Source organism: Micropterus dolomieu, linkage group LG03 (genome assembly GCF_021292245.1).
Source record: "Micropterus dolomieu isolate WLL.071019.BEF.003 ecotype Adirondacks linkage group LG03, ASM2129224v1, whole genome shotgun sequence".
Classification (NCBI taxonomy): Eukaryota; Metazoa; Chordata; class Actinopteri; order Centrarchiformes; family Centrarchidae; genus Micropterus; species Micropterus dolomieu.
Window position 1 is genome coordinate 12,888,058 of NC_060152.1, and position 26,433 is coordinate 12,914,490.

The 26,433-nt window shown below is 41.5% G+C and overlaps 2 protein-coding genes across 6 annotated transcripts in view; one reads left to right on the forward strand and one right to left on the reverse strand.

The window, feature by feature from the left end:
• usp5 (ubiquitin specific peptidase 5 (isopeptidase T)) lies at positions 1–21,683 on the reverse strand. 2 transcript variants are annotated; one of them, XM_046044535.1, is made up of 20 exons: positions 21,399–21,683; positions 20,716–20,844; positions 20,496–20,562; positions 20,266–20,393; positions 19,960–20,105; positions 18,928–19,112; positions 18,044–18,138; positions 15,361–15,554; positions 15,099–15,170; positions 13,815–13,902; positions 13,534–13,659; positions 13,300–13,453; positions 11,405–11,567; positions 11,223–11,311; positions 6,711–6,896; positions 6,196–6,339; positions 5,957–6,099; positions 3,055–3,205; positions 2,755–2,839; positions 1–906 (listed from the first exon to the last, which is right to left on the reverse strand). In XM_046044535.1, exons 1-20 carry the CDS (start codon positions 21,504–21,506, stop codon positions 813–815), a joined length of 2,547 nt encoding a protein of 848 aa, XP_045900491.1. In that variant the 5' UTR covers positions 21,507–21,683; the 3' UTR covers positions 1–812. The 2 variants fall into 2 exon arrangements, with proteins under 2 accessions (XP_045900491.1, XP_045900492.1); XM_046044536.1 differs by having other exon boundaries at positions 6,768–6,896; positions 21,399–21,682.
• p3h3 (prolyl 3-hydroxylase 3) overlaps positions 20,351–26,433 on the forward strand; it is an 8,728-nt gene continuing 2,645 nt past the window's right edge. The window contains exons 1-12 of one of the 4 annotated variants that reach the window (XM_046044540.1): positions 20,351–20,431; positions 22,408–22,556; positions 23,441–23,622; positions 23,863–24,021; positions 24,697–24,889; positions 24,982–25,113; positions 25,279–25,421; positions 25,612–25,701; positions 25,779–25,831; positions 25,918–25,997; positions 26,095–26,222; positions 26,302–26,397. In XM_046044540.1, coding sequence (XP_045900496.1) covers positions 23,455–23,622; positions 23,863–24,021; positions 24,697–24,889; positions 24,982–25,113; positions 25,279–25,421; positions 25,612–25,701; positions 25,779–25,831; positions 25,918–25,997; positions 26,095–26,222; positions 26,302–26,397 — 1,242 coding nt within the window. In that variant the 5' untranslated portion in view covers positions 20,351–20,431; positions 22,408–22,556; positions 23,441–23,454. Of the gene's footprint in view, positions 20,432–21,979; positions 22,557–23,440; positions 23,623–23,862; positions 24,022–24,696; positions 24,890–24,981; positions 25,114–25,278; positions 25,422–25,611; positions 25,702–25,778; positions 25,832–25,917; positions 25,998–26,094; positions 26,223–26,301; positions 26,398–26,433 lie in introns of those variants that run through there. The other 3 variants (XM_046044539.1, XM_046044541.1, XM_046044538.1) reach the window with 3 other exon arrangements.

The following is a 26,433-nucleotide window of genomic DNA, read 5'->3' on the forward strand; positions in this document are numbered from 1 at the left end:
TGACTGAAAGACAATTCTTTAATGTCACAGCAGAAGTAACAATGGATTTGTTTGCAAAATAAAAACAAAATAAACCAAAAACCAACCAGATATCACCCTCACCAAACCTCCAAGAAAAAACAAGTTTATTTGGTGTTTTGACTTTTTTAATTTCCTTTTTGTAACACACATTTGAGCTGTTTCTTTGTTTTACTGACATTTCCTCTCATCGTGAACTGTTTTCACTTCCTCACTGAAACGGATAGAGGAGGGGTTGGTGTCACCCTAAACAGATGACACCAAGCTGCAACTGTCCAATAAAAGAAGAAGGGGCTGGAAGCGAAATATCGTGATGGGGAGGGGCAGTGACCTCTGACGGCAGTGGAAATCATTAGGCAGGACACAGATTAACGGTGATAGCTAAGCATACTTATAATAATAAGGAGTGAAGGGACTCAGCAACCAAAGTCACTCTAATGTCTGGGGCCTGTTCCATGAAGAAGGTTTTCTGAATTATCTGAATACAATTGCTGAGTAAAATCTTCAACTGGGGTTTTAGAAAATTATCACTCAGCATTATTGTCCAGGTAACTAACTGAATCTGCTTCTATGAACAGGCCTGTGGTTTGCAATCAATGGATAAAAAGAAAAACATCTTCCCCCAACACCTTATCTGTACATCTGCACCAATTTATTTAACTGTTTATATATGCAATCTGAGAGATTTATTTACACTTTGTCAGTTGTGAAGCGTGCCAGGGCATTTGTAATAGCTTGGTGGGGTGCGACTATGTATGTTGTCTTGCGTGTTCGACATCTAACGCTCCTTTGTCTCATTCAGCAACTCTCCGGTAGAAATAGAGGTATCCCAGGTCCTTGGGAGGTTTTTCTGAAGCACACACCTTCTGATCATTGAAGATGACCCACCTGTGAATCAGAGAGAGATCACTCAGGTCACAAAATGGTTATTTTTTACGTAATCTTAGGTAATTTAAATCCTGTGTTCAAAGACACATCCACTAGTACAGAGGGATTTATTTCTCCATATTCAAAATATATATCTAGAATATATTCCTAGGAGGACATAAACCATTTAACCCTCAGCTTGATGCAAGGTTAATAGAGCTCAACAGTGACCTCACACTTTTGTGATGGCTTCATTTCTGGAAGTAAATTCCATTTTAATTTAATCCACTGACTTTTCCAAATGTTCTTATAAAGAGTTTTAAGCCTTGAACCAATCCAACCAGCTACAATAAGAGTCATGACTATGAAATATTTTAATCAGAGCAAAAAAACTACAAGAAAAATGGTAAAAAGCAAAAAGGTACAAGACTGGAAAAGGTATCATTTGCAATGGTTAATGGGATGAGTAGTTCACTCATTTAAATAATTGTGTACACTAAGACTTCCAACCTAATGATAGTTTAGCTCACTTCTTCTTGAACTGAATCCTTCTCATACCGTTTATATTGTTGTGGTTTGTGTTGTCATTGACATGACACTGTGCTTCATTTCTGACTGCATTCACTGCTCCGGCGTCTAACAGTGTCGGTTCTACCGATTCCCCATGTGTGTGATGGGGAAGAATGGTTGGATCAGATATCCCACAAGTTGGCCCTCACAAACACTACACTCCAGTACATGTGGACACCCTCATGCATCATGGGAATTCTGAGGGAGGGGCGTAGGCTGCTTGTGCACAGCGGTTTATTTACGGTGTCAACTTCCACTGGAAGCCTCTCAGAAGTGTTTCAGCAGCGAAGCGTGTTGCCTGCCCCACGTTAATGACTTGTTTTTAATTGTCCTTTTTGTGCTTCTACTACATTCCTCAAAGCTCTCTGTGGATCGCTTTCGTTTCTTGTCTTGACGGGTGCATCTAGTGACTACCACAGGGAGCATTTCAGAATAAGAGCGTTTTACCTGCCGGACTTTGCCGACATATTTAGATTTTGTTGATTTGGTGATTAGTGCTTGCTTTTTGTGCTTCTACTGTGATTAAGTAGCTACGTAGTTAAAATGTTTCTTTTTTGTCTGATTTAACTGTGTTTATAGTTTATATACGATCAGAAGTCTATAATGGGTATTTTATTTTGAAATTGACCATTTCTCTGCCGTTTCTGTGTCTGACTTCCTGCCCGGTTCATCTGCGCTGTGCTACTTGACGCTGGGACGCTTCCTGGACGCATTCAGTCTATGGACGCACTGCAGCGCTTTTGGTGTAAGCAAAAACATTAAGTAGAAAGGCTGCTCTGGCAGCAGCGAAGCAGAAAGACTCTGTGGACTTTCGGAATGAGTCTGGGGTCATGTAAACTTGGTTAATATGTCCTTGTAGCAGGTGGGCCCAAAATGAAGCTCCGCCCGCAATGTGCTAACAGTCTAGCTCTGCCCCTGGATGTAAACAATTGTAAAGTTCAGTGCTAGCAGGAGCCAACATGATTTGAGGGTTTTCAATCCAATCCAATCAGAGACGTCGCAGTTACATTTGAGGACTGTGGGTAGTGTAGTACTTCTCCGTGACATAGCAAATAAAATATACTTTTCTTAAAACAAGGTTGATATACAGACTTGTGGCTTCTACAGGAGCACATACTATCGTACTGTATGGTGCCCCCTGCTGAGGCTCTGTAAAACAAGCTACTTTATATATATTATTTTTGAATTAAGACATTTAATGAACAAATGAACTACTGGTTAGACAACAGAAAGAATACAAGTTACATGACTGTAAACTGTTTGTTTTTCTGTCAGCTGGAAACACAAGTAAACACTTACTGCTGATCCTTCTTGATGTGACAGACGTAGTGGCCGCACATCGTGCTCGTCCCCATGTGACTGATGAATGCAAACAGCTCATACTCTGGATAAAGGAAGGCAACCACCAGTTCCATTATAATTAGAAATTATGAAACCACATTATGACGGCTGAAAGAATATCAGACTTTAAATAGAACAATGATAATGTGGCTGTCATCTATTTCATGTTTCGGAATACACCTCTGCAATTAACTTGTCAGAAGACATCCTGAGGTAATGATCAATTCGAATGCCTCCTCTCTCATCATTCTAACTTACTGCCTGGTCCATCTCTGACACGAGGCCCAGGCGGCGGATCCCTGCCCCCCTCGCTCTCTGCGGCTGAGCGACCGCCTTCAGACACATCCATGGACTCTAGGTCATCCAGGTGGGAGAAGATCCAGTCCACTGCCCGGTCGAGGACATTACTCTGTGAAACAAACACCAGTTAAAAGATGCATTATTTGAGAATATTAACAAATAAGACTTTCAGGTGAAATATGGCCTTTTCAAGCAGTCTGTTTCGATTTTACAGAACAAGTACAATATAAGTCAGATGGCCAGAGAATACTGATGTCATTGCTTCAGAGGTTGGCCATCAGATTATAGAAACACTGCAAAATACACTACCAGTCAAAAGTTTCCACACAACTTCCCATTTAAAGAGGTGGTATTATGCTTTTTCCCTTTCCTTTATTGAGTTATACACCTTTTTGTGCATGTAATAGGTTTGGAAAGTGAAAAAGCCCAAAGTCCAACCCAAAGGGAGTTCTCATCTCCCACAGAAAACCCTGCTCTGAACTGCTTGAAAACAGCTCGTTTGTAGTCCAGCTGCTTCCCTTTCATCCTTGTGACGACACAGGGGTGAAAGCTAAACGCGCCTCATATAAGGCTTGCCAAGCGGCTAGTCCAACACGCCCTCAAAAACACTGGTGGAAAAACACTGAGCTGCAGCACATACATCTTCTCTCCCTTCCAAACACTAGCTACCCTCCAGGCAGTCAATGGACATAAAGCTGTTACTGAGAGGTAGAGACAGAGCTCAGTTAAAACTTTCTGGATGAAAAATACTTTTGTTACAGATTAATAACTCACCACTGAAACTCTTGCTCCAACCAAGCTGGTCGGCAACAGTACAGCTGAAACAAAGCCGTGTTTGCATCTCACTGACCCGCCCTACTGGCTTCTTGCTGACCTGCCCTTCTCTGCTTCTGATTGGCTAGTAGTTCTTAACTAGGAACTGCGTATGTGCAACTCCCAACAAAGATCATTTAGAGACAAGATGTATCACTCCATAGCTAAAACACAGGGTGAAAAGAGGAGCTGCAGCAATGTGCAGTATGACAAAAAATATGGTATTTTTTGAAAATTACACCATGTAAACCTGTTCTGGTACAACTCCTAAATAAGATTTTCAACCTGAGCATAATACCACCTCTTTAATGTTTTTTTAAAAAAATTGAATGTGTTTTTAATTTCTATTATTTTCTACATTGTAGATTAATATTGAAGCCCTCAAAACTATGAAAGAACACATGGGGGATTATGTAGTAAACAAACCAGAAAATGTTTTATACTTTAGATTCTTCAAAGTAGCCATCTTTTGCTTTGATGACAGCTTCGCACACTCTTCTCACAACCAGCTTCATAAAGTAGTCACCTGGAATGGTTTTCAGTTACCTGGTGTGCTTTGTCAAGAGTTTATTTGTGGAATGTCTTGCCTTCTTAATGTCTTTAAGACCATCAGCTGTGTTGTGCAGAGGTAGGGCTGGTAGTACACAGCTCTATACAGTGAATAGCCCAATTCGACTACTGTTCAAATACATATTATGGCAAGAACCACTCAACTAAGTAAATAGAAATGACAGTCCATCATTACTTCATTAGTTCATCAAAAAAAATTATAAAACTTTGGATGTATCCTCAAGTGTAGTCGCAAAAACCATCAAACACTATGATGAAACTGACTCATATGAGAACCGCCCCAGGAAAGGAAGACAAAGAGATACCTCTGCTGCAGATGATAAGTTTATTAGAGTTACCAGCCTCAGAAACTGCAAATTAATAGCACCTCAGATTGGAGCCCACATAAACGCAGACACATCTCAACATCAACTGTTCAGAGGAGACTGCATGACTAAGGCCTTAATGGCTGAATTGCTGTAAAGAAGCCACTACTGAGGAAGAACAACAAGAAGAGAATTGCTTGGGCCAAGAAACATAAGAAAAGGACATTAGACAAGTGAAAATCTGTACTTTGGCATGATGAGTCCAAATTTTAGATTTTTGGTTCCGCCCACAATGTCTTTTCGAGAGACAGAAAAGGTGAGCTGATGGTTTCCACATATGTGGTTCCCACCGTGAAGCATGGAGGAGGTGGTATGATGGTGTGGGGGTGCTATGCTGATGACAGTAGTCAACAGGGTAGCTTCTGAGCATCAGAAAACAAGAGAAAGGGTATAGCCATGCTACAAAGGCGTTTTCTCTGACTCAACATGAGACTGGTCCTGTAGCTCATAACGAGACAACAGCACAGGAAAACAGTGGAGGTTTGAGGGTACCTGCAGCTCTTTGCCTAACTAGTTCACTTCTGTAAAAAGGGCCCACAGCCAAATAAGTGGCAAAACATTAAATGTAAATTTCAATGTACTTTGGAAATGAACTAACCTAAATTAAGGTTCCAAAAATTATGTTCTGTAACTGCTTCAGTAAAAGCCAAAGGCCATATGGAAATTTTAAATTAGTTTGTGGGTGTTTCCTGTGTTTTGGCTCTTACTCTCGTTCATCAGCGGTGCTTTGCCCTATGACACACTGTACTCTGTTCTTTTTTAAAACTAATTTCAGGCTGTTTCATTTGCACATTTGGCAAAACCTTACATGGTTGTTAATGTGAATTATTTTGTCACAACCACAAAAATCCTGGAGATACAGTAAGAAAAATCTAAGACATAGCTCTGCTTCTGAGACAACTTAGATTAATGCAACTTTAACTAAATCCTCTTGCTCATTTTTGTTGAGGCCAACAACAAGTTACAGTCTCCAAGAATGATGAATACTTGGCTACATTATTGTCTGAATAAAACGGGAGCAGCTGTGCCTGTATTGGCACAGTTCTAGTTTTAGACAACAATGTGAAATTAGTCAAATCCCCATCTCTAACAGGACAGAGTTTGATTCTAACCGTGGCTCGAAGTGCTTTGGTTGCCTGGTCTCTGCTGAAGCCCATGGAGACTATGGTTGCCAGGTGCTCCTCAGAGAGGCTCTCTGTGGGCGTGGTCCCTGGGCCAGAGCTGCAGCCTGGCAATACCAGGGGGGCCGCGAAGTCTGCAACAAACCAGAAAGACAAGAAAATTAAATGTGCGGGGAGCGGTCAGATGATGGATGACTTGCTTTCTTGTAAATTCACACTGCTCTGCACACCTGGGTCATCCATGTGGCTCATGATCCAATTCATGGAAGAGTCAATGCCAGTGTTCCCAGTGTAGTACACCGCTTTCCTGCAGGCCTCCAGAGGGAATCCCATCTCACATAACTGGGACACAGTGGAGTCATCAAGGACTGGAGCTGAGAGTGTGTTGAGAGGAAAAAGTTGAATTACCTGAATGTGTGATTTTGTGGAAACATTTATTACTTACAAAAGGAAAACTATTGTTTTTGTACCCTGAGTGCTTCCTTAATATTAACAAAAGCAAAATTATGAAAAGAACATAGAAACGTGAACTCATATAAGCCAAAAATCAGAACCATTAAGATATTGCTTCCTTAGTTTGAAATGTAACTCACTTCACATTATGCAAATGTAAACAAACAATAAGGCAACGGAGGGACGCAAGAAAACAGAAAAGGCAGAAAAAAGAAAAGGAGGAAACAAGGGTGGACAAATAAGAGCATCACAGAGGAAGAAGGAAAAGAGCAGAAATGACAGACAGACTAACACAGCAGTGGGGAGTAGAGTGAGTCGTCCTCCTCGTTGCCATGGGAACCCAGGATACCTTTAACCTCCACATCTGGGGTCATGAGTGGGGGCGGGGCCACCTCTGGTAGAAGCTCTTCCCCCGGTTGCTGGCCAGTTGCACGCAACGCGCTCAGGTCGAGTGTATCAGGAACGTCGATGCTCACGTCTGCACAGAAACATTTTCATTTCAAATTACCCATGATGCACTGTAGTCCAACACCTTTATTACTGATATTATTCTTAGGAATGATAATGTACAACAAGATGAGCCAATATCTGGAAACTGATATGGAGATGCAGTATTTAGGTGATGTATTGCAACACCAGGTGAAACTGCCTGACATCATCTTCAACACAACAATGCAATAACTCCCTTCACCGTTCCAGCAGCATACAACACACAGGAGCTTTACTTTGGTCTTGAGAAGCTGCAGCCTTTATTCACTGACAAACTAACATACACTGTACATTTACTGCTAAACTGACAACTTCACTGCTCACCTATCCACTCCAACCATCAACCCTCTCTCACCCACGCACTCACTACGCTCACAAAAAGAAGCGACTCGCCAGCGACCAGGAGCTCAGTTTTGTATGAAGGTATGAAAAAAAACAGATATCGTCAAGCCTACTTAACCCCTTCATACATCGAGTTGGGCCTTGAAAAAGATACTGGCACCATTGCCCAAAGACTCAAAAGTTACAGAGCGGCACAATTCGGGGAAGTTGAGAAAAGTTCAACTCGGCCTCCTGGCCACTTAGTGTATGTGTGTATGGTGAGCGATTTTGTCAGGACTTAGCCCATAGCTCTTTTGTATGTTGTTGTAAGGTATTTAGGGGTACTACCAGAACAGGTTTACATGGTTTAATTTACAAAAAAATATTTTTTGTCATACTGTGCATTGCTGCAGCTCCTATTTTCACCCTGTGTGTTGAAAGCTTCGTTTTAGCTATAGAGTGACACATCTTGTCTCTAAATGATCTTTGTCGGGAGTTGCACATGCGCAGTTCCTAGTTAAGGACTACTAGCCAATCAGAAGCAGAGAAGGGTGGGCCAAAGAGAAGCCACTAAGCGGCTTCGTTTCAGCTGTACATGTTGCAAACCAGCTTGGCAACATAGACTGGAGCAAGAGTTTCAGAGTGGTGAGTTATGTAATCTTTCATCCATAAAGTTATAACTGAGCTCTGTCTCTACATCACAGTAACAGCTTTATGTCCATTGACTGCCTGGGGGGTAGCTAGTGTTTGGAAGGAAGAGGAGTTGCGTGCTGCAGCTCAATGTTTTTCCACCAGTGTTTTCGAGGGCGTGTTGGACTAGCCATTTGGTGAGCGTTATATGATGCGAATTTTGCTTTCATCCCTGTGACGTCACAAGGATAACTCAATAAAAGGAGAGGGGAAAAGCCAAAAAGCATAATACCACCTCTTTAATGTGGGGTAGTGATCTACTCTCAAAATTGTTTTGTATCTTTAACCTGCAGTGTGAAAGTTTTGTCTCCCGCTTCTGACAGTGAGAGTAAATTACACAACACTGTCCACACATGCTTATGATGTATAGGCTCTGCCACACCGAGTTTCTGCTACCGCTGCAGTTGCTACCCGCTTTAGCGTTGGCAATCCAATCATTGCTGGTTGGCATAAAACATATCATTACCGGTTCCCCAGCACGGGAATCTGGCCACAGACACAGATTTAAATGCTGCAAATACAGAGGGATTTACCTGACAGTGATAGGCTTAATCAGCATTGTGTGAACTCGTTTGGCAAGGGCTTGAATGCAAAAGGATTTATATGTAAAAAGAGCCGCCATTTTCATTCCATTCCCTTTTCTCCTGTTTTCTTTTTGTGTTGACAGGGAGATAAGTTCGGGGTTTTAACTTTTCTTTTTGGGTAGTTTATTTAATACTATAGCTTTATTTCAACTTAGGGCTAGTTGGTTTGTTATTTTGGCCAGGGCTAGTTGTATATCTCTGGCAATAAAAGATGGAAGAAACAGAAAGAAACTGGAAGAAACAGAATTCTTTATCTAGTCTTACAGTACTCTCTTCTCCCCAAGACCAACTTGAGAGTCGTACACATGCAGAAGCAACAACATGGAGACAAATATATGCATTCATTTCGATTCTCCTATGAAACGGAACCACAAAGTTGTTCTCTGCTCAAACAAATGACACAAAACCACTTTAAACAAAACGGAGGAAGAGTTGATCGTCACCATCAATGGCTTCCCAAATGTCTGCCATTTAACTTTAACGTGCTTCTGGGACTTGAAAAGAAAAAACTGTGTGTAAACACCTTATCAGGAAATTAACTTATGCGTCTTGCGCCAGAGTAGTGACAATCGGAGGAAATCAGAGCAGGGTATGTAAATTTCCATCTCAACACTAAATACACCCACAGGCATTAGGCTTATGAGCGGAAAGAGAGAACCTGCCACTTTCAGTCCATATGTGTTAAATGGGGGCAAGACTGTTCCCACTTACCAAATCTACATTTCTTTACACTAATATTACTCATTTAAGTTTGATAATTTCAAGTTAATAGTAGCTTTAAGCATCAGTACTGTAGTGGTGATAATTTGCAGTTAGCAGTGACTAGTCAATCAAGTAAACCCAACAGGAATTGCTTTATGTGTATCAAGTGCTTAAAAAGGTTTGGTCTGTAAGTTCTTGTTCTTCTTCATACATATTCAACGTAGTGACGAAACGTGCTCTGTAGACCGTTCGTCCATTTAAGCTACAGTAGAAACATGGAGACTCAACATGGCAACATCCATGTAAGAAGACCCCCAGTGTATATAGATAGAAATAGCTCATAAGCTAATAAAAACACAACTGTTTATTTTGAAAGGTCTTATAGACCAATGAAAACATACTTGTGAAAATTATATTGCATTTCTGTCAATAGATCCTCACAAATATTACAGACTGAACCTTTAAATACAAAACCCTTTAGAATATACACTGCTCAAAAAAATAAAGGGAACACTTAAACAACACAATGTAACTCCAAGTCAATCACACTCCTGTGAAATCAAACTGTCCACTTAGGAAGCAACACGGATTGACAGTCAATTTCACATGCTGTTGTGCAAATGAAATAGACAACAGGTGGAAATTATAGGCAATTAGCAAGACACCCTCAATAAAGGAGTGGTTCTGCCGGTGGTGACCACAGACCACTTCTCAGTTCCTATGCTTCCTGGCTGATGTTTTGGTCACTTTTGAATGCTGGCGGTGCTTTCACTCTAGTGGTAGCATGAGACAGAGTCTACAACCCACACAAGTGGCTCAGGTAGTGCAGCTCATCCAGGATGGCACATCAATGCGAGCTGTGGCAAGAAGGTTTGCTGTGTCTGTCAGCGTAGTGTCCAGAGCATGGAGGCGCTACCAGGAGACAGGCCAGTACATCAGGAGACGTGGAGGAGACCGTAAGAAGGCAACAACCCAGCAGCAGGACCGCTACCTCCACCTTTGTGCAAGGAGGAGCAGGAGGAGAACTGCCAGAGCCCTGCAAAATGACCTCCAGCAGGCCACAGATGTGCATGGGGCCCGACATCCACAGGTGGGGGTTGTGGCGCCCTGTGCTCTTCACAGATGAAAACAGGTTCACCCTGAGCACATGTGCCGTGGAGAACGTTCTGCTGCCTGCAACATCCTCCAGCATGACCGGTTTGGCGGTGGGTCAGTAATGGTGTGGGGTGGCATTTCTTTGGGGGGCCGCACAGCCCTCCATGAGCTCGCCAGAGGTATCCTGACTGCCATTAGGTACCGAGATGAGATCCTCAGACCCCTTGTGAGACCATATGCTGGTGCGGTTGGCCCTGGGTTTCTCCTAATGCAAGACAATGCTAGATCTCATGTGGCTGGAGTGTGTCAGCAGTTCCTGCAAGAGGAAGGCATTGATGCTATGGACTGGCCCGCCCGTTCCACAGACCTGAATCCAATTGAGCACATGTGAGACATCATGACTTGCTCCATCCACCAACGCCACGTTGCACCACAGACTGTCCAGGAGTTGGCGGATGCTTTAGTCCAGGTCTGGGAGGAGATCCCTCAGGAGACCATCCACCACCTCATCAGGAGCATGCCCAGGCGTTGTAGGGAGGTCATACAGGCACGTGGAGGCCACACACACTACTGGGTCTCATTTTGACTTGTTTTAAGGACATTACATCAAAGTTGGATCGGGCCTGTAGTGTGGTTTTACACTTTGATTTTGAGTGTGACTCCAAATCCAGACCTCCATGGGTTGATAAATTAGATTTCCATCGATCATTTTTGTGTGATTTTGTTGTCAGCACATTCAACTATGTAAAGAAAGGAGTATTTAATGAGATTATTTCATTCATTCAGATCTAGGATGTGTTATTTTAGTGTTCCCTTGTACTATGGTCTAGTGCGTTCCAGTGAGCAGATTTCCAACTCTGTTAGAAATACACTTGTGTACAGCATCCACCTTTTTAACACAAATATTTCATATCTTTGCTCACCCAGTTTCTTTGGAACCCAGTCAAGGCCAAAGGTGAACTTCTTTATCTGTATGACCAGGTGGTCAGGGAAAGAGGCAAAGCGGGTCGTTCTGGCAAATGAGACAAAAGCTGATATTAATAAAATAAATCTCAAGATTTGTTTCAATCAACCACTCATAATGTGCAGCTGTCTCTTTTCATACTTGGTAGCAGTAGTCTTGGTCTGGACAGCTGAGCTCCAGAAGTCTGTAAGGATCTCTGGTTCGCTGAGGGCTGCCATGCAAGCTGTGAAGGGGATTTGTGCACGCACAGTAGGGGCTGATGAGTCCCCCTCCTCACGCCGGCGCTCCGCCTCCTGAAGCTCTTCTGTCAGAGAAATATGTACATGGTTGAGAAACAACAACTTGTACACCACTGTGTGACAAGTAAGTATTAACACAACTCAGGATACAAAGCATTATGCATATGAGGGTTGGGCGATGTCTACAAAATTTCCATCGGATGAGGTCTACATTGAAACATCGGGATGGACGATGGCGTCAGGCGCGTGCGCAGGTGGGGGGAATAGCGGTCGTTTTTTTACAAGCATGGAACAAGTAAAGCAGCATTGAACACACAGGGTGTAGATGTTGGTTTCAGTTGTTTGATAGGCTGCGTCATTAAAAAGCCCACAAGCGGCTCACCTGCTGCTGTGATAACGTATCTCGGGTGGAAACATATGGAAAAAAGACGAGTTTAGTCTCTTTGAGGCAACTTTATAAAACGTACTGCTGATGAAAAGTGGAGCAGATGGGCGAGACAGAGAGAGGCGGGGCGGGGAGACAGATAGTGGTGGGGCTAGCCGGTGTGTTTAACTGAGGTGTAGGCTTCTTGTGTGTCTGAGTGTGGGGCGAAGAGAATTCCGAGGAAGGTGCGAAGCATATTTAAAATTTATAATAATAATATTCGTGGCGATTAAAACCTGCTTTCACATGGCGGTATTATGTGAAAAATTTTGATTTTTTGCGGGGGGCAGGGTTTTATAATCACGATGCCTGCTCAACCATTGACCATCTGTCAGCCATCTCTATCGGTCCAACCTCTAATGCATCTATGTCTATGGGTGTGGGGAAACATCTTTTAATGATTTAGAAAGAATTAAGAGGCATCATATCACCACCTTAAAGCGGCACATCGATTTTACACGGTTAAGTTTACTTGAGAGGAGTACTATACGGTCTGTAAAAAAACAAAACAAACATTGTTTAATGTCTTCTGTGACTCTGGAGAGTTTTCTCAAGTAAAACGTACAAACAAATAACTCTGTAATAACACTGTGTCCTCACTTCATTTATAGAAGGGTACACTAAAAATAGTCACAAACATGCCACATTACATCTGATTCTGGAGAAATCCAACATGACAAATATTGTGATATAGAGCAAACAATTACAGAGCAAGTAATGTAACTAATGTTAGCAAAGTTGTGGATTAGCAAACTGTTGCTACTGCAAAGCTAACATGCAAAGAGGACAAGACGGTCCTACAGTCAGCACACCGGCTCCAAACAGCGATCCTCACACCTCTCCTGCTACTATAGGTAACATCAAAACAACAGCCGGTCTTGGCAAACTAGAAAGTAAGCTGAATGTCCGTGGTCTACTCATTTAACGTTACCTAACACACAAATCATGGATGGGACAGCTTGAATAGTGTTGTGTGGCGGAGTACGGGCCACTTTGTTTGCCACTTTGCCTATTTACAGAGCCAGAGCCGTGAAAAAACACTGGGTTTTTTTTCAATGCACACATAGAACAGACAGCTAGCGGACCCCGAGGAGGTTTGACAAAAACATTTATATCTGTTACTAACTGTATTATTCTCATAATGATATCTGCCAGTCACTTTTTTTTATTAAATTGGAATATGTAATTCCCAATTTTTATTTTCTGGGGTCACCGTTTTATTTTTCAAATTTCCCAACACCTTCTTGTTACCTGCTGCACATAATCCTGTTCTTCAGTATGGCCACTGCACACCACAATGAGCACAACTCACTCTGCTGACCATGTGTACACTTGCAGATTGAGTTGGACATTGTATCCCATTAGCGCCTCACCTGTGTTTGTCGCCTGGTCCATCTGCACAGGCAGCTGGACGATGTAATCCACCCGCTGTGTGTACTTGGCTTTCTGTGATTGCTGACACACAATCCTCTCCTCCACCAGGAACCTGAAGGCTTCAGATGGGTTGGACCCAGAGCGACAGTTCCTCTGTGGGTGAAAAGAAATAATCATATAAGACAAAAGCTGGGGGCCGAATAAAGAAGCAGAATTATGAAATGTTTCTTTACCTCCACCATGTTTATGAAGTGCAATAAAAACTCCTGAGCATCCTGTTGTCTATTGGTGGAGAACTCTGGGTGGCCACGCCCAACAAGTGCTTTGAACATTTGTGGTGCTATGCCGATTTGGTCTCCCTGCAAACAAAGTACAGTCTGATTTGTCAACAGTGAGGGCTAATATTAGGCAGACCACATTCTCACTTTTTTCTGAGAGTAAACCCCACGTGTGCCACAGATATCTGCTAAACCGAAGATTTGCAAATCCACTGTGACTGATTGTTTCTTCTTACTCTGGGTTCAGATGCACCATTTTCATCTCCAGGGTCTGGTGCTGGTTTGGAATACTCTCCCGACAACAGACCGTAGCCGAGCTTGGCTCTGTGTGTAAACAAACAAAGCTGACATCACTGTGCATCCAACATTATACAAGAGTCTCACACAGGAGGAGGATTTGGAAAGGCCTAGATGTATTTTTGGCATTCAAATAAAATGATAGAATGTGTGATCAGGGAGAAAAGTCATCTCTGGTGGGAATAAAAAAGTTTTTTCTACAGCAACAAAAGTAGCTATTGTTTAGAATTAGGCCGTATACACATCAAAACTGGCAGGTTTCAATTTTAAGAGGAAACATAAGATTATACTGTAAAATAAGTCACTGCAACGAAAGAGTGTTGAGTTGCTTTATAGGACAAACATCAGGAATGTAGATCATACCAGACAAGGTTTTACTTTTGTTGTCACAATTAGATGCTCTGTCAGTTTAGATAAGATACAGTAGAACAAGTTCCTGCAATGGCAGAGAGCTAAAATGACCCTGTTGATATCAATAAAGCATTTCAATTCAGAAGGATAACTCACATTTAGGGCTGGGGCGATTAGTCAACATAGTTGACGTAATCGATTACGTAAATACCACCCCAGATACAAGACCTCGACTTCGACCGTTTAAAGTTTGGGAGTATTTTAGACACTCAACAACGTGCTGCTCCGTGAACTTCACTGCAGCACAACTGCTGTGGGTCGTCTAACATTCGGCGGATTCATATTTTCTGTTTCATTTTAAGATGTGCTGCTATTGTCATTCTAATGTGACTGAAAAAAATATTATTGATTAGATATGTTTTTACTCGAGTAATAGGCAACTTTTTTTTTCTTTAGAATACACATAATTAGTCATTAGATTAATCGAAAAAATAATCATTAGATTAATCGACTTGAAAAATAATCGTTATGTACAGCCCTAACCACATTGGGAAAAAAAAATCACATTTAAACACAAATCTGCCTGGAATAGAGTCTGTAACCAGCTTTTTGGCTGACAGCTGGCACACAATGAGTGGGCTTATGCGTATATACCTATATGGATGGTTTATTTCATATTCTGTGCATGATGGCAACATTTTGAAGATATAATGGGAAAGAGGACAGGATGCGTGTTTGAATAAATGTGTGTGGAAATTGTGCAACAGGAGAAGAGGTATGCAAAAAAAAAAGCAATTTAGAATTTTAAATATTTAACAGTCCTTGCTTTTGCTAACATTACCACTGATGAGTGATTAGGAGAGGAAACTCACACTTGGGTTTTGAAGTCCTGGGTGGGGTCGCTTGGGGCTTCATCAATGATCTTGTCGATGTTAGACACGTACCTGGTCGAAAAACATGAACATGCAGAGAATGATATAAAACAAATATTTAAATATTCAAATATAAAGCAATATTTTATTGCAGTCTGCCATAAGAATTAATATTGTCTTAAACCACAGGATGTGACATGGTCATATTAACAACTTGTGAGGAACAGCAGCATTGGGGCTATGCGTAGAAGATGGTACTGACTTGTTCTGGAAGTCTGGAACGGTGAAGAGAACTTGCATGACAGAGTTGAGGTAGCAGCTGTTGCCCAGGTTCTTCATGCCAGTCAAACCAGGGCCAAATAGGGGCCGTAGGGTGGTCCCAGATTCCTGGATCACCTCCCACTCCCCCACACGCTGGTTCACAGCAATCTCCAGCTCTGTCATTGTCCTCTCAGTCTGAAAGGCAAAAATTCAAAGCGATAAGAAAAGAATCAAGGGAGCAGGGTTCAAGAAAATGATCCAAGCATCCAGACAAGGGAGAAACTACAAAACACGTCATGCCTGCACTAAGTGCTGCACTTTATCTTCTGCTCCACTGTAGCCCAACTCCTCCACCCCCTGTCTATGCAACATCATTCATCAAGAAACAACATCACAGTACTCAGTGAGAGGTACAGAGATCTTAGACTCTGCATGAGAGAAGAGCAGGTGGCAAAGACATTAATTGCAGCTGGAAATCACAAGAAATAGGTGAGGGGGAAAATATCTCAAACTGGGGAAAGTGGGCTGATATGAAAATGGATATGTTGCGGAAGTAAGAGCACCCAAGGGATATGACAGTGTTATTATAGTCAATCAGTAACAATGTTTCCCCACATACAGATTTGGGAGGGCTGCACCAGGTATGTTAACAGCCACCACAATATATTTGGTGACCCATTTAAGCATTTTGCAGAGAAACACAGAGGGAGATCTGGTATTACGTTATAAGACGCAGACACGGTGGATATTTTACAAGCACAAGTAAAGCAACATTGAACACATGTCATTCATTTTGCTCGTTTCAGGAGGCTACCAAAAGACGTGCTCAGTGCTCTTTCAGTGACTTTATACAAAGTACTGCTGATGGAGAAAGTCAGCAAAGCAGACACATGCAGGGAGACACAGAAGGAGACGCAGCAAGCTGGTGTGTTTACAATAATGGACCTGGGGCCTGTAGTACGAAGCAGTATTAGAAGATAGCGAGGTAACATCGGGGTTAACCCTGGGTTTTCAGTCCTACGACTTACCGTGGTACATCGCCATGGAACTGAACGGCTAACCTGCTCCGGAGCAGATTAGGTTGGAGATAAGAGGTCAACACTATAAAAACACAGCCTAAATGGACCAATCAGTTCTCTTGGAAAATGACATCACCAGTGGTAGAAGATCCCGCAGACTGTCTTAACGGCTACTTTTATGTTTTCTGTGGTGATGTAGAGATGCTTTTGTATAGCGACATCATCCTACAGAGAATGACTGAAACACTAAAGCCTTGTAGGCCTACTCGTTGTACTTTTAAGATATTACAGTACGCCTACTTACCGCTTTAAAAATCATTTTATTATTTATTTGCTCCCAAGTCCATATCGCAAAGCCTTTTTCAGCTGTTAAAATAAATGGGTTTCATTTTAATGCTGAATATTATGAGCATATGGTTTTGGTAAGACTATTCAAATAAAATTTGTTTATTGTAACTTTAGGTTGCATTTGTTCCCTAAATTATGTCATGTAACGCCACACCTTTGGGAGCAGGTAAAGTGGGGGAACTCTCAGTAAATGCTGATATACTGATAGATAATGTCTTTAGAGCACATTTGGCATGAATGGCATGAATAAATCTTCCTGTTTCGTTGTTTTATAAAGTTAATTTAGAACAATGTTTCTGATTGTGTTAAATAAATTAAATATTTGAAGCGACAAGAAGTTCTTAAAAGTGATTTGGACGACTGCTTCAGTGCCCGAGGTTTTTAATGTCGAACACAGCCAAGCTGAAAAAATAAGGCTAAAATTGCCATAAGAACACATCAAAGCAACACATTCATATTATACGTCAATAAAAACTTAGGCATTCACACTGTTTTCTGTCTTCCTGCATTTTGCAGGTGGAGTTTTATGTGAATGCACTCATGGCTGGACTGGGAAACTCTGGGTTTATTTAACGAGCTTTGTGTGACTGATTATCCTGATCACAAATGTTAGAGTTAGTGAAGCCAGATAATGAAAAGATATCCAGGGTAAGTTGAACCTGCTTCGTAGTACAGAGGTGTAGATGTGTGTGCACGAGTGTGGGGGAAAGCAAGATGAGCAGATTCAAGTAGTGAGTAAACACTAAAACAAGGTAGAGAATGAAGCAGAATTAAAATGGAGAAATAAGAAATAACCTATTACAAATAGAAATATACCCAGCTGCCACTGACCCTGCCACAGTTACACTATCATTCTGTTGGAAACACTGAATAATACTATAATAATCCTTTAATAATGTTATATAAACATATACATAAGTAACAGGTAACAGTGTTCCGGCAAAAAGAAATGAACAAGAGGGAGTACCAGACAGACGTTTAAAGTACTATCGGCTCTCTAACACTTCAGCTACATTATAGACCTCTTAATAATACACTGTAATCAATGGCTGCTCCATGAAGCAGAGCTGGACAGTTTGAATATCTGCCAGCAAGAATAAAAAACAACAGAATATCTGACTAAATTCGTAACACTTCAATTGTAAAACAGAGGGTCGAGCATCACTTCTGTGTACAAGAACTAGATACGATGTTGAACATAGTAAACCAGTGAGGAAAATGGTAGATCTGTTATTTGCAATTGTCAATGGGAGAAAAAAACAAAATAAAAACAAACAGTCTGCCTCCACTAAAAAACAGTACAAACACAGAACTTGCCTTTTCCATGGTCATCATGTCAATGCCAAAGTGAGCTAGGTGCTCAGGTAACTTGGAATCCAGCACCATGTCATCCTCATCATAGGAATACACATCTGGACATCCAAAAAAGTGGTGGCAATTAAGGTCAATGAAGCACAATGCTTCAGACAAATGCACATACTGTATATTGTCAAACTAATTTTAATAGACATCAACCATTGCCCGCATATTATGCCCAAATCACACTTTTAGTTATCCTTTTAGCAGACAAATATTGTCAACATGATTTACAGGAAATTTCAGAAATCCTCTTTTTATCTCAGCGGGCTGGAGGGGTGTGCTGGTGTCTGCGTTTGATTGACAGCAGTCAGCCAGCTGAACAGCCAGCAGGGAAGGACAGACAAAGTAAATAAACCTGCGTTGTGGCGTATAAGACAGAGACAGAAAGTGTTGTTCCCATTGTAACTGAAGTATAAGGCCCACACCAGCATCTAAATGGGCCAATGTGATATTTACATGTGCACTTACATGCCATTTAATGTGCTACAACTGACCAGCCAATTATCTATTTAGCCTGCAAATTGATGTTAACAGCATTTTTCCCAGGTGAATGTTTTATTGGTGGCTCGTTCAATAAGCTATGGTGCAGGACAAAAACAAGTGTTCATGTTTTGAAGTTAGATGGTAAGTCTGTGGCTCTCATGTTGAGTAGCAGGCTGTTGTCTGGCTGTTGGTCAGCGTTACCATCTAGCCGGAACAGGTGACAGTGCTGCTTTATCCAGACATGTGATGCAATTTGAGGGATGTCCGGAAACAAGTTACCCGTCTACGTAGTCAAAACAATTCTATTTAATTTCAGTTGAACTGTAACACAAAAGAAAATCATTGTGACATTTGCTTACCTGCTCCATCAGGAGTGATGGTACCAAGTTTGACAGCCAGTGGGTATCCTGTCTCCTGGAAGTGGAGAAGGGCATGGTTGTTTCCCCCGGAGCCATCAAAATACCTGCGACCACACAGCACTTTGCCGTCCGTCAGGTTCATCCAAATATTCTCCTGGAGGTCACACACATCACAGCGCCAGCCACTAGGATGTAGAAAAGACAAGTAACAAAAACTCCCCAATGCACTTGCTCTGAAATAAGTGTTTGTCTCTTGCACTGCACTTAAAGATCTTGGAAGCTTTGACTAGGGCTGGGCGATATGACCAAAAATGTTATCACAATAAAAAAAAAAATTAATATCATTCAATATCGGTAATTATCACGATAAATGTCAAATCATTATTCATCAAGTTTAAAGAAAATTTTTGCCCTTGAATGAAAATTGAAAGGCCAGATGGTTAATTGTGTGGTTAAACTATACTGTATGGTCAGAACATGACAAACAGCGGATCGCTTCACAAGTATGAGGTAGAACATTCAAAACAGTTATGATCAAATTTTTTCTAAAAATATGATTAGTAACTCTTTTTGTGTCCCTTTTCCTCAACAAAGTAAACATCTTAATAGAAAAATTAAGTGCTAATTCGATCGTAATTCCAATGAATTAAATCAAATATTTATTGATGATATATTGAACATTTGTTATTGAGGAAATTTATATTGCGATAATTATTGTTATTGTTTTATTGTCGAGCCCTAGCTTGGACTAATAAAACTGAACAGCTATTTTTATTCTAAATTGTATTATAGGAGACATCAACATCAATGGACTGATGCATTAGCATTGCATGGACATTTTCTTCACTTAGTACACCTGTGCAATTGATAAAGGTTTAGTAGTATGAAGAGACAACTATCGCATTTGCAGTTTTGCACATGTTTTCATCAATTTAAAATAGAATATTGGAGATGCTTTGTTAATAAAGTCACTATTTCCATTTTTGCGTGGCAAAAATTTCAATTGGAGGGAAGGTTTATTTAATGTCTCACCTGGGAGGGATCTTAACTCCGTTGTCAAGCTGTTTAAGGTCAGCGGCATGCCTTGACTCCTGTCTCACCTCTCCATCCCACTGCTGAACTTGTAAGGTATGAGACACTGAGTCAGCTGCCATGATACCCGCCATTGACAGGGACACCTTGAGGGACAGCAAATAGAAATGAATAGACAGGAATAAATTGAAGTGAAGTAAAACTGTACCTGTGTCAATTCTAAAATTTTAGAACATAATTGGTACATAGCACATTGAGACACCCCTGATCAAATTTCCCTTGCCAGAAAACACACAGAAATCTCACCCGCTCTCTCACAACATCAGGCATGGTAGCAAGGTCCTCTGATGTCACTTCCTGTCTGTCAGGTAAAATGACCACCTTTACATCCTCCTCATACTGCTCCTGCTCCACATCAAAACCACCTTCAATCCCTGGGCAGACCAGAAACAAGGGGGGTGTAAAGACACAGGTCAGTCTCATAGGAGAACTCCTCTATAATCTGTGTTTGTATAAATACTCTCTCATGCACTCACCTATAGCCAATCTGGTGGGCTTTTTCTTAGGCGGGTGTCCGGATCCAGAGTTATTGTCGTCTTCCTTCTGTGAGAAGGACATAGCATATCAGTGGGTGTCGAGATTTGTTCCCTTGAAATGTAAGGAAATGGTGCTGATCTTATCAAACGTAATTTAGATATGTGTTCACGTGGAACTGACCACTGTCTTAAGTAAAACAAATCATGATTAAGTGTCCACCTTAGCTTTGCGAGTCCGGGTGATGTGGAAGTAAGCCCTCTGGCCAGACCGAGCATGGTGCCTGTCCACATACCGACTCCCAAAGCCCAAGAAACTGTTCATGCACACATACAGACCTCCTTCGCTCTCCTACAAAGAAGACACAGGCAATGGTAAATGTTACAACCTGTCCTCATATCTCTCCATCGTGACACAACACTAGGAAGTTAAAGTTAAAGGCAATGTCTTAACCATGTCACGTTATAAGGCTCTTCGATCTGCCCGCTAACACTTGTAATTCAGCTCAACACTGGTTTATTGTTATCCACGAGAAACGTCAACATCAAGATTGAGATATTATGGGCTAAATTACGTTGAAAAGCATGACTTGTCCTGACAGTTGTGGCCAAAAAACGGCTAAGCTAACGTTAGTTTGCTAGCTAGTTTGACAGTACACAATTCCACCAACTAGCTAGCTAACAGGCTAGAGCCGCTAAGTTTCCATTACAATGCATTATTAGCTTAGCTTAATGCTAGCTTGCTAGTTAGTTGAAACAGGGAAATCTACAAAGCCAGTGCGTTAAAGTAAGCCTGCACTGACAATATATTAGATTAGAGAAAAACAACAGTGTGGAAAGGGGTGAGAAATTAAACATCACTGTTTGTTAGCTGACGTTTTAAATTATAAAGAGAAGACGGCTCACCGGCGAGGAAAATGACAAGGCGCATTCGTCTTTGTGGACACGGTCCCCGGGCTTCGGAACCCGAATTGTGGACAAAACCGACATCAAAATCTCACCAACATCCGCCATGACAAGCTAGCTAGTTCCGACTTTCAGTGGGACAATTGCTCTCTGAGTTTGGACCCCCAGCCCTTTAATTCCCTGGCTCGGAAGAGTGTCCGTTGTCTAGCCCGTCTTGTGCTGTGTGTGTTTGGCTGAATGAATCATGAGACGCTGCCTTGTGTTGAGGGAAGGCCGAACGAACTCAGTTCCCTGCACGCCGACGGGCTGCGGCTTGATACCGTAATCTGTACTATATCGGCACCCACCGTGATTTTGTAATGCAGTTAAATTACACTCGCATCGCATCCACCAAAGCAAAAATAATATCTGCATGCGGGGAATCGATTAATTGATAGATTCGCTGTATACATGTTACATACCACACAATGGATAATGATCATTACAGCTCAACATTTTTTATTTGGATATTTACGGTAACGTCCGTTACACTCAACCAACTGCTTCCACTGGTGGCTTAACAGCAGTATTGCAACTTGACTTGCTGTATAATAATAATCAGTTAAACACAAACTCTAGCAGTAATTTGTTTAAAACAAGTCAACAAGTTACATTTAGGTTAATAAAAGTAATAGTCAGAGAAATTATTAGTTGGAGACGTTAACGAGTAGCAGTAGTGAATGAACATCATGCGATGATGGCCTCTACTTTCCTCCAACGTGAGGAATGTTTCTGGATACACTCCTTCCTTCCCTAAATATTTCCCAAGCCCCTCCTCTTCTCCCAACTACTCCGTCTGCTCCAGAGGGGTTGTTTCTCGCACCATGGCGCTGCGCTCTGATCATTTCACTGTATACGTGGCGCTTCATTTTGGTTTAATAGCATTACTTAATTGTATCTTAGCAACCTCGGGCAGTGGCACCTCCAGCGTGTTGGCACTTCTACAGCCGTATGATTTTTTGTATTACAGTGGAGTACGTGCATATTTTGGTGAGGAGTGGGGGAAGGCTGCGGAGCTGCTAGAGAAATCCATCGCGACCAAGGAATCACTGTTTAGAGTCCGCAGGCAGTGCCATAATGACTGTGTGGCAGCAGGGAGAGAAGCACTCAATAAACTGGGTAAGTTATGATTGATCAAATATTGTGTGTGTGTGTGTGTGTGTGTATAGAGAGAGAGAGAGTGTATTGATTGGGTGTTCTTACAGTGGTGTGCCAGATTTATTATGATGGTCTTGTTCAGTTGTCATTTATTAGTAATTCCTTAATCTTTATGAACCAAAAATGAATTAAATTAACATTTGAATGATTCAACAGCAGCTCACACACAGTAAGTAACATGTTAATTAAATGTAATACTATAACTTTCATTACCTCACCACTCCCTATGCCTGTGGTTCCCAGCCTTTTTGTCTTGTGACCCCTTTAAATTAAGTAATGTTTACAAGGGATTATTTATATTATGGCCTTCAGTTGATCAGTTGTCAGCATTTCAACCAAAGTGATTTTCACTTTTTCTCAAACTGTTGAAAGTAAGATGTGTTTCACAAAAAAGGGCAACAAGTAAAGAAAAGTCAATACATTTTGTGTAAAAGAAATATCTATCTGGATACATATATTAAAGTTAATGAGTTTATGAGCACATTACAACATGATTGCTGTTTTCCTTTACATTTTACTATAATTAGACCTATCAGTTGGTCAAACTAACACTGTCAGAGTATGCGGCTTAAATATTCTTATGACCTAAAGAGCAGACGACACATGCATAAAAGAAGTAGAAAAACATACATACGAATTAGGTTGATTACTTTATAAATCATAGTTTTAATGTATCAATTAAACTAATCAATGTATAGTATAGTTCAAACACAAGAGGCTCCTTATATACTCCAAATAGTGACAATGCAACAAGGTTTATGATTTCGACATTATTATCTTGTGTATAAATGATGGAAAATGTTTATTTCACCCCCCAAAATTATTCATGTTTTCTGTATTGTTAGATTCTGAAGAGGGTATGTGGGACCTCTGGGTCTTGGATTGGGTGCAGCAGAGGGCTGAATGTTTGAGGTTCTGTATTGGACGCTCTGTCACACCTGCAGGACAGCTCCCAGTTTCGACCGACATAGAGTATGAATTCAGTAGTCGCAACCCTTACAACTTTCTGCAGGTCACATACTACAAGGTAAGCTATTGTTCAGGCAGCCATAACGGTCTATGGTATACTAATAATTGTTAACTTTTCATCACTGCTGATAGATAAAAATGATCTTCTTACAAAGTGGTATTTAGTGACAAACCTTTATGTGATTCTCTAACCCTAATTAGTTATTATTCAGGTCACAACTGTATACCTTTATACCAACACTTCTGTCTGTCTGTCTATGACAAACTTCATTCACACTCTCCTCCTCCTGCACATCAGTTGGAAAAGTTGCAGAAGGCGGCATCGGCAGCTCATACCTACTTTGTGGCCAACCCCAGTCACCTGGAGATGAGGAACAACATTGAGAAGTACAGACGGATGGAAGGAGTGACCGAGGAGGCCTTCCAGGACAGAGAGATTGAGAATGAGAAACACTGGGTGAGGATGGAGAGATGATGTCTTCTTAAAGGAGAGGGGAATAGAGTTGAAGTAGGTATTTTGTACATTTACTGCTGCAATAGGTAACTGCAACATTTAAATTTCCATACTGAGAAATCATGTAGTGTAATGTCCATAAACCACATTGGTAAGACAGATTATGTACCAATTGACGCTAAAGGGAAGACAGAGTGATGATAGAGAGTCCAGACACACTATTACAATTCATCACTTTTTATGGGATCAGAATTTATTTACGTTAACAGAACTGATCAATCATGGTAACATCAATCCTAGGGATGGGACAGTCTTTGCTGGAAGCCCAGTATATTATACAGTTTTATTTAAGTGAAGTTAGAAGACAACCATGGCCTGAGGGATTAAATTCTTCTCTGCGACCTTCACAAATCTCTTATCCAACCATGTAATCCAAACTTGATTGTACTCATTGAGTCACTTATTTGGGCTATTTAGACACACTTGTTATAACATGATTAGGCTTTTTTGAAACACGCTTAAAATAATGCCCAATTAATGGCTTGCCCTCATGTCTCAAAAATTGTCCACCCCCTTTTTTTAAATGACAGAACATGTCCATTTTAAAAAGCTAGTCTAGCAACATTTTCTTCTTTAATAAAACTATATTATTCTCTCTCTGCGTCTTATCAAACCCAGGTCCTGTATGATTCTGCTGTTCAGTACGAGGCCTCCTCTGACTGGTTGCAAGCAGCAGAGTCATTGAAAGCGTGCGTGAATCAAACACTGCGGCAGACGGAGGAGTGCAGGGTGCAGTGTGAGGTAGCCTCCCAGCGGCTGCCCGAGGACAGGGGAGTGGACAGTGTTGACGGTGCGTTCGAGAAGGCTGCAGGTAAGAAAAAAAAACAAAGGCCCTAAAGCTGAAGCTTGACCTTTCTGCAGAAAGAGAACACAAATTTGTCACTATTTTTCTTTTCTGTCCAGCTCTTTCCCTCTCCCTGCTCTCGTGCCGGCAGTCCTGCGTGACTCAGATAGCCACAAGACCCGGAAGGGTCTCTTCTCAGGAGGACTTCCTGCCCTCACAGCTGGAGCATCTGCATATTGCACAGTTTAAAGGTCAGGGTTTGGAGGTCAAACTGAAGATTATTCAAGATCAGTCGATGTTATGACGCAGTAAATGTGTATCTTCCACTGAATTTGCTTTAACTCAGTATCATACCACATTTGTTTTGAACCCATAAGTGCAATTTCTCCTTGTTTTGCATCCCTGCTTCCCCACAGCCGGTGATATTAGAGGAGCAGTGCAGACACTTCGCTCTCTTCTCCTGTTTTATCCTGCTGACAAGGACTCCTTGGACAACCTGCAGCTCTACTATGAGACACTAGGAGGAGACACAGAGTCACAGGAAACACATCCTGCTCAGGTACTACCACTTAAATGCCATAACATTAAAATCACCACTATGGTGGTAATAATCTAACATCCTTTTAGGTTTTTACTTATTCCTTAGGTAGGGAGGTAGGGAACCAGACATGAAGATTTCAAACTTCTTGTCTTTCAATTTCTTACTTTTGTTCATTCTGACTACATGTTTCTGTGTATCTGTCATACAGGAGATTGTCAGATACATTAGTCGCTCTTTGCAGGAGAAGAAGCTACTGTATTTTGGTATGGAGAACTTTGACTTCAATTTCATCGACCCAGTAAGTGCTGAGGCATATATACGTTATTTTGATCCACAAAACTACATCGACACATTTAATGATTGCTTTCCATTTAGGATCTTTGGACTCCAGAAGATGTTGTACCTGAATCACTGAGGGATACCTGGAGGTGAGAAAGACAGAAGAAAATCCATTTGGTGCTTTAGATTAAGCTAATGGGAAGTCAATGGAGTATTGTTTGTGTTCCATTTCAAGAGCTGAAAAGGAGAAAATGATTGAGAAAATGAAAGCGGGAGAGCAGCGGGAGGAAGTGGACGATAGTGGATTTTTTGCAGGTGAAACTGTCAGTTGCCCCCTCTTGTTTCAGTCTGTAGAAGTTAATAATGTAAATTCATTTACTCTCTCAGCCTTTCTTATTTGTCCTCTCTCCAGGTGGTTCAGTCCCTCAGGTGGGTGTGACCATCACCATGGACGACGAGGTTCTGAACGGGACCAATCGCGTTGTATTCGACGGAGTCATGACTGAGAAGGAGTGTGACAGAGTGCTGCAGATGGCAACAGTAAGTGCAGATTATCAAAGAGTCAGACTTTTTTGGATGGAAACAGCAACACTCTCACTTGCCATCTCATCTCTGATAGGCTGCAGCATCTGCTGGAGATGGCTACCGGGGACGACGGTCTCCGCACACGCCTCATGAAACGTTTGAGGGCCTGACTGTCCTCAGGGCTGTAAAGGTGGGTAAACAGGAGATAGTGGAAGCAGAAATATGA

Bases quoted from the DNA above. Each gene is read 5' to 3' on its own strand.
- usp5 (XM_046044535.1), bottom strand. From the start codon at position 21,506: ATGGCGGATGTTGGTGAGATTTTGATGTCGGTTTTGTCCACAATTCGG. The intron at 15,555-18,043 runs GCAAGTTCTGTG...TTTGCCTTTCAG, and splicing joins ACATGATGACCATGGAAAAG to ACTGAGAGGACAATGACAGA. The intron at 13,903-15,098 runs GTGAGTTTCCTC...GTTTACACACAG, and splicing joins CAGGACTTCAAAACCCAAGT to AGCCAAGCTCGGCTACGGTC.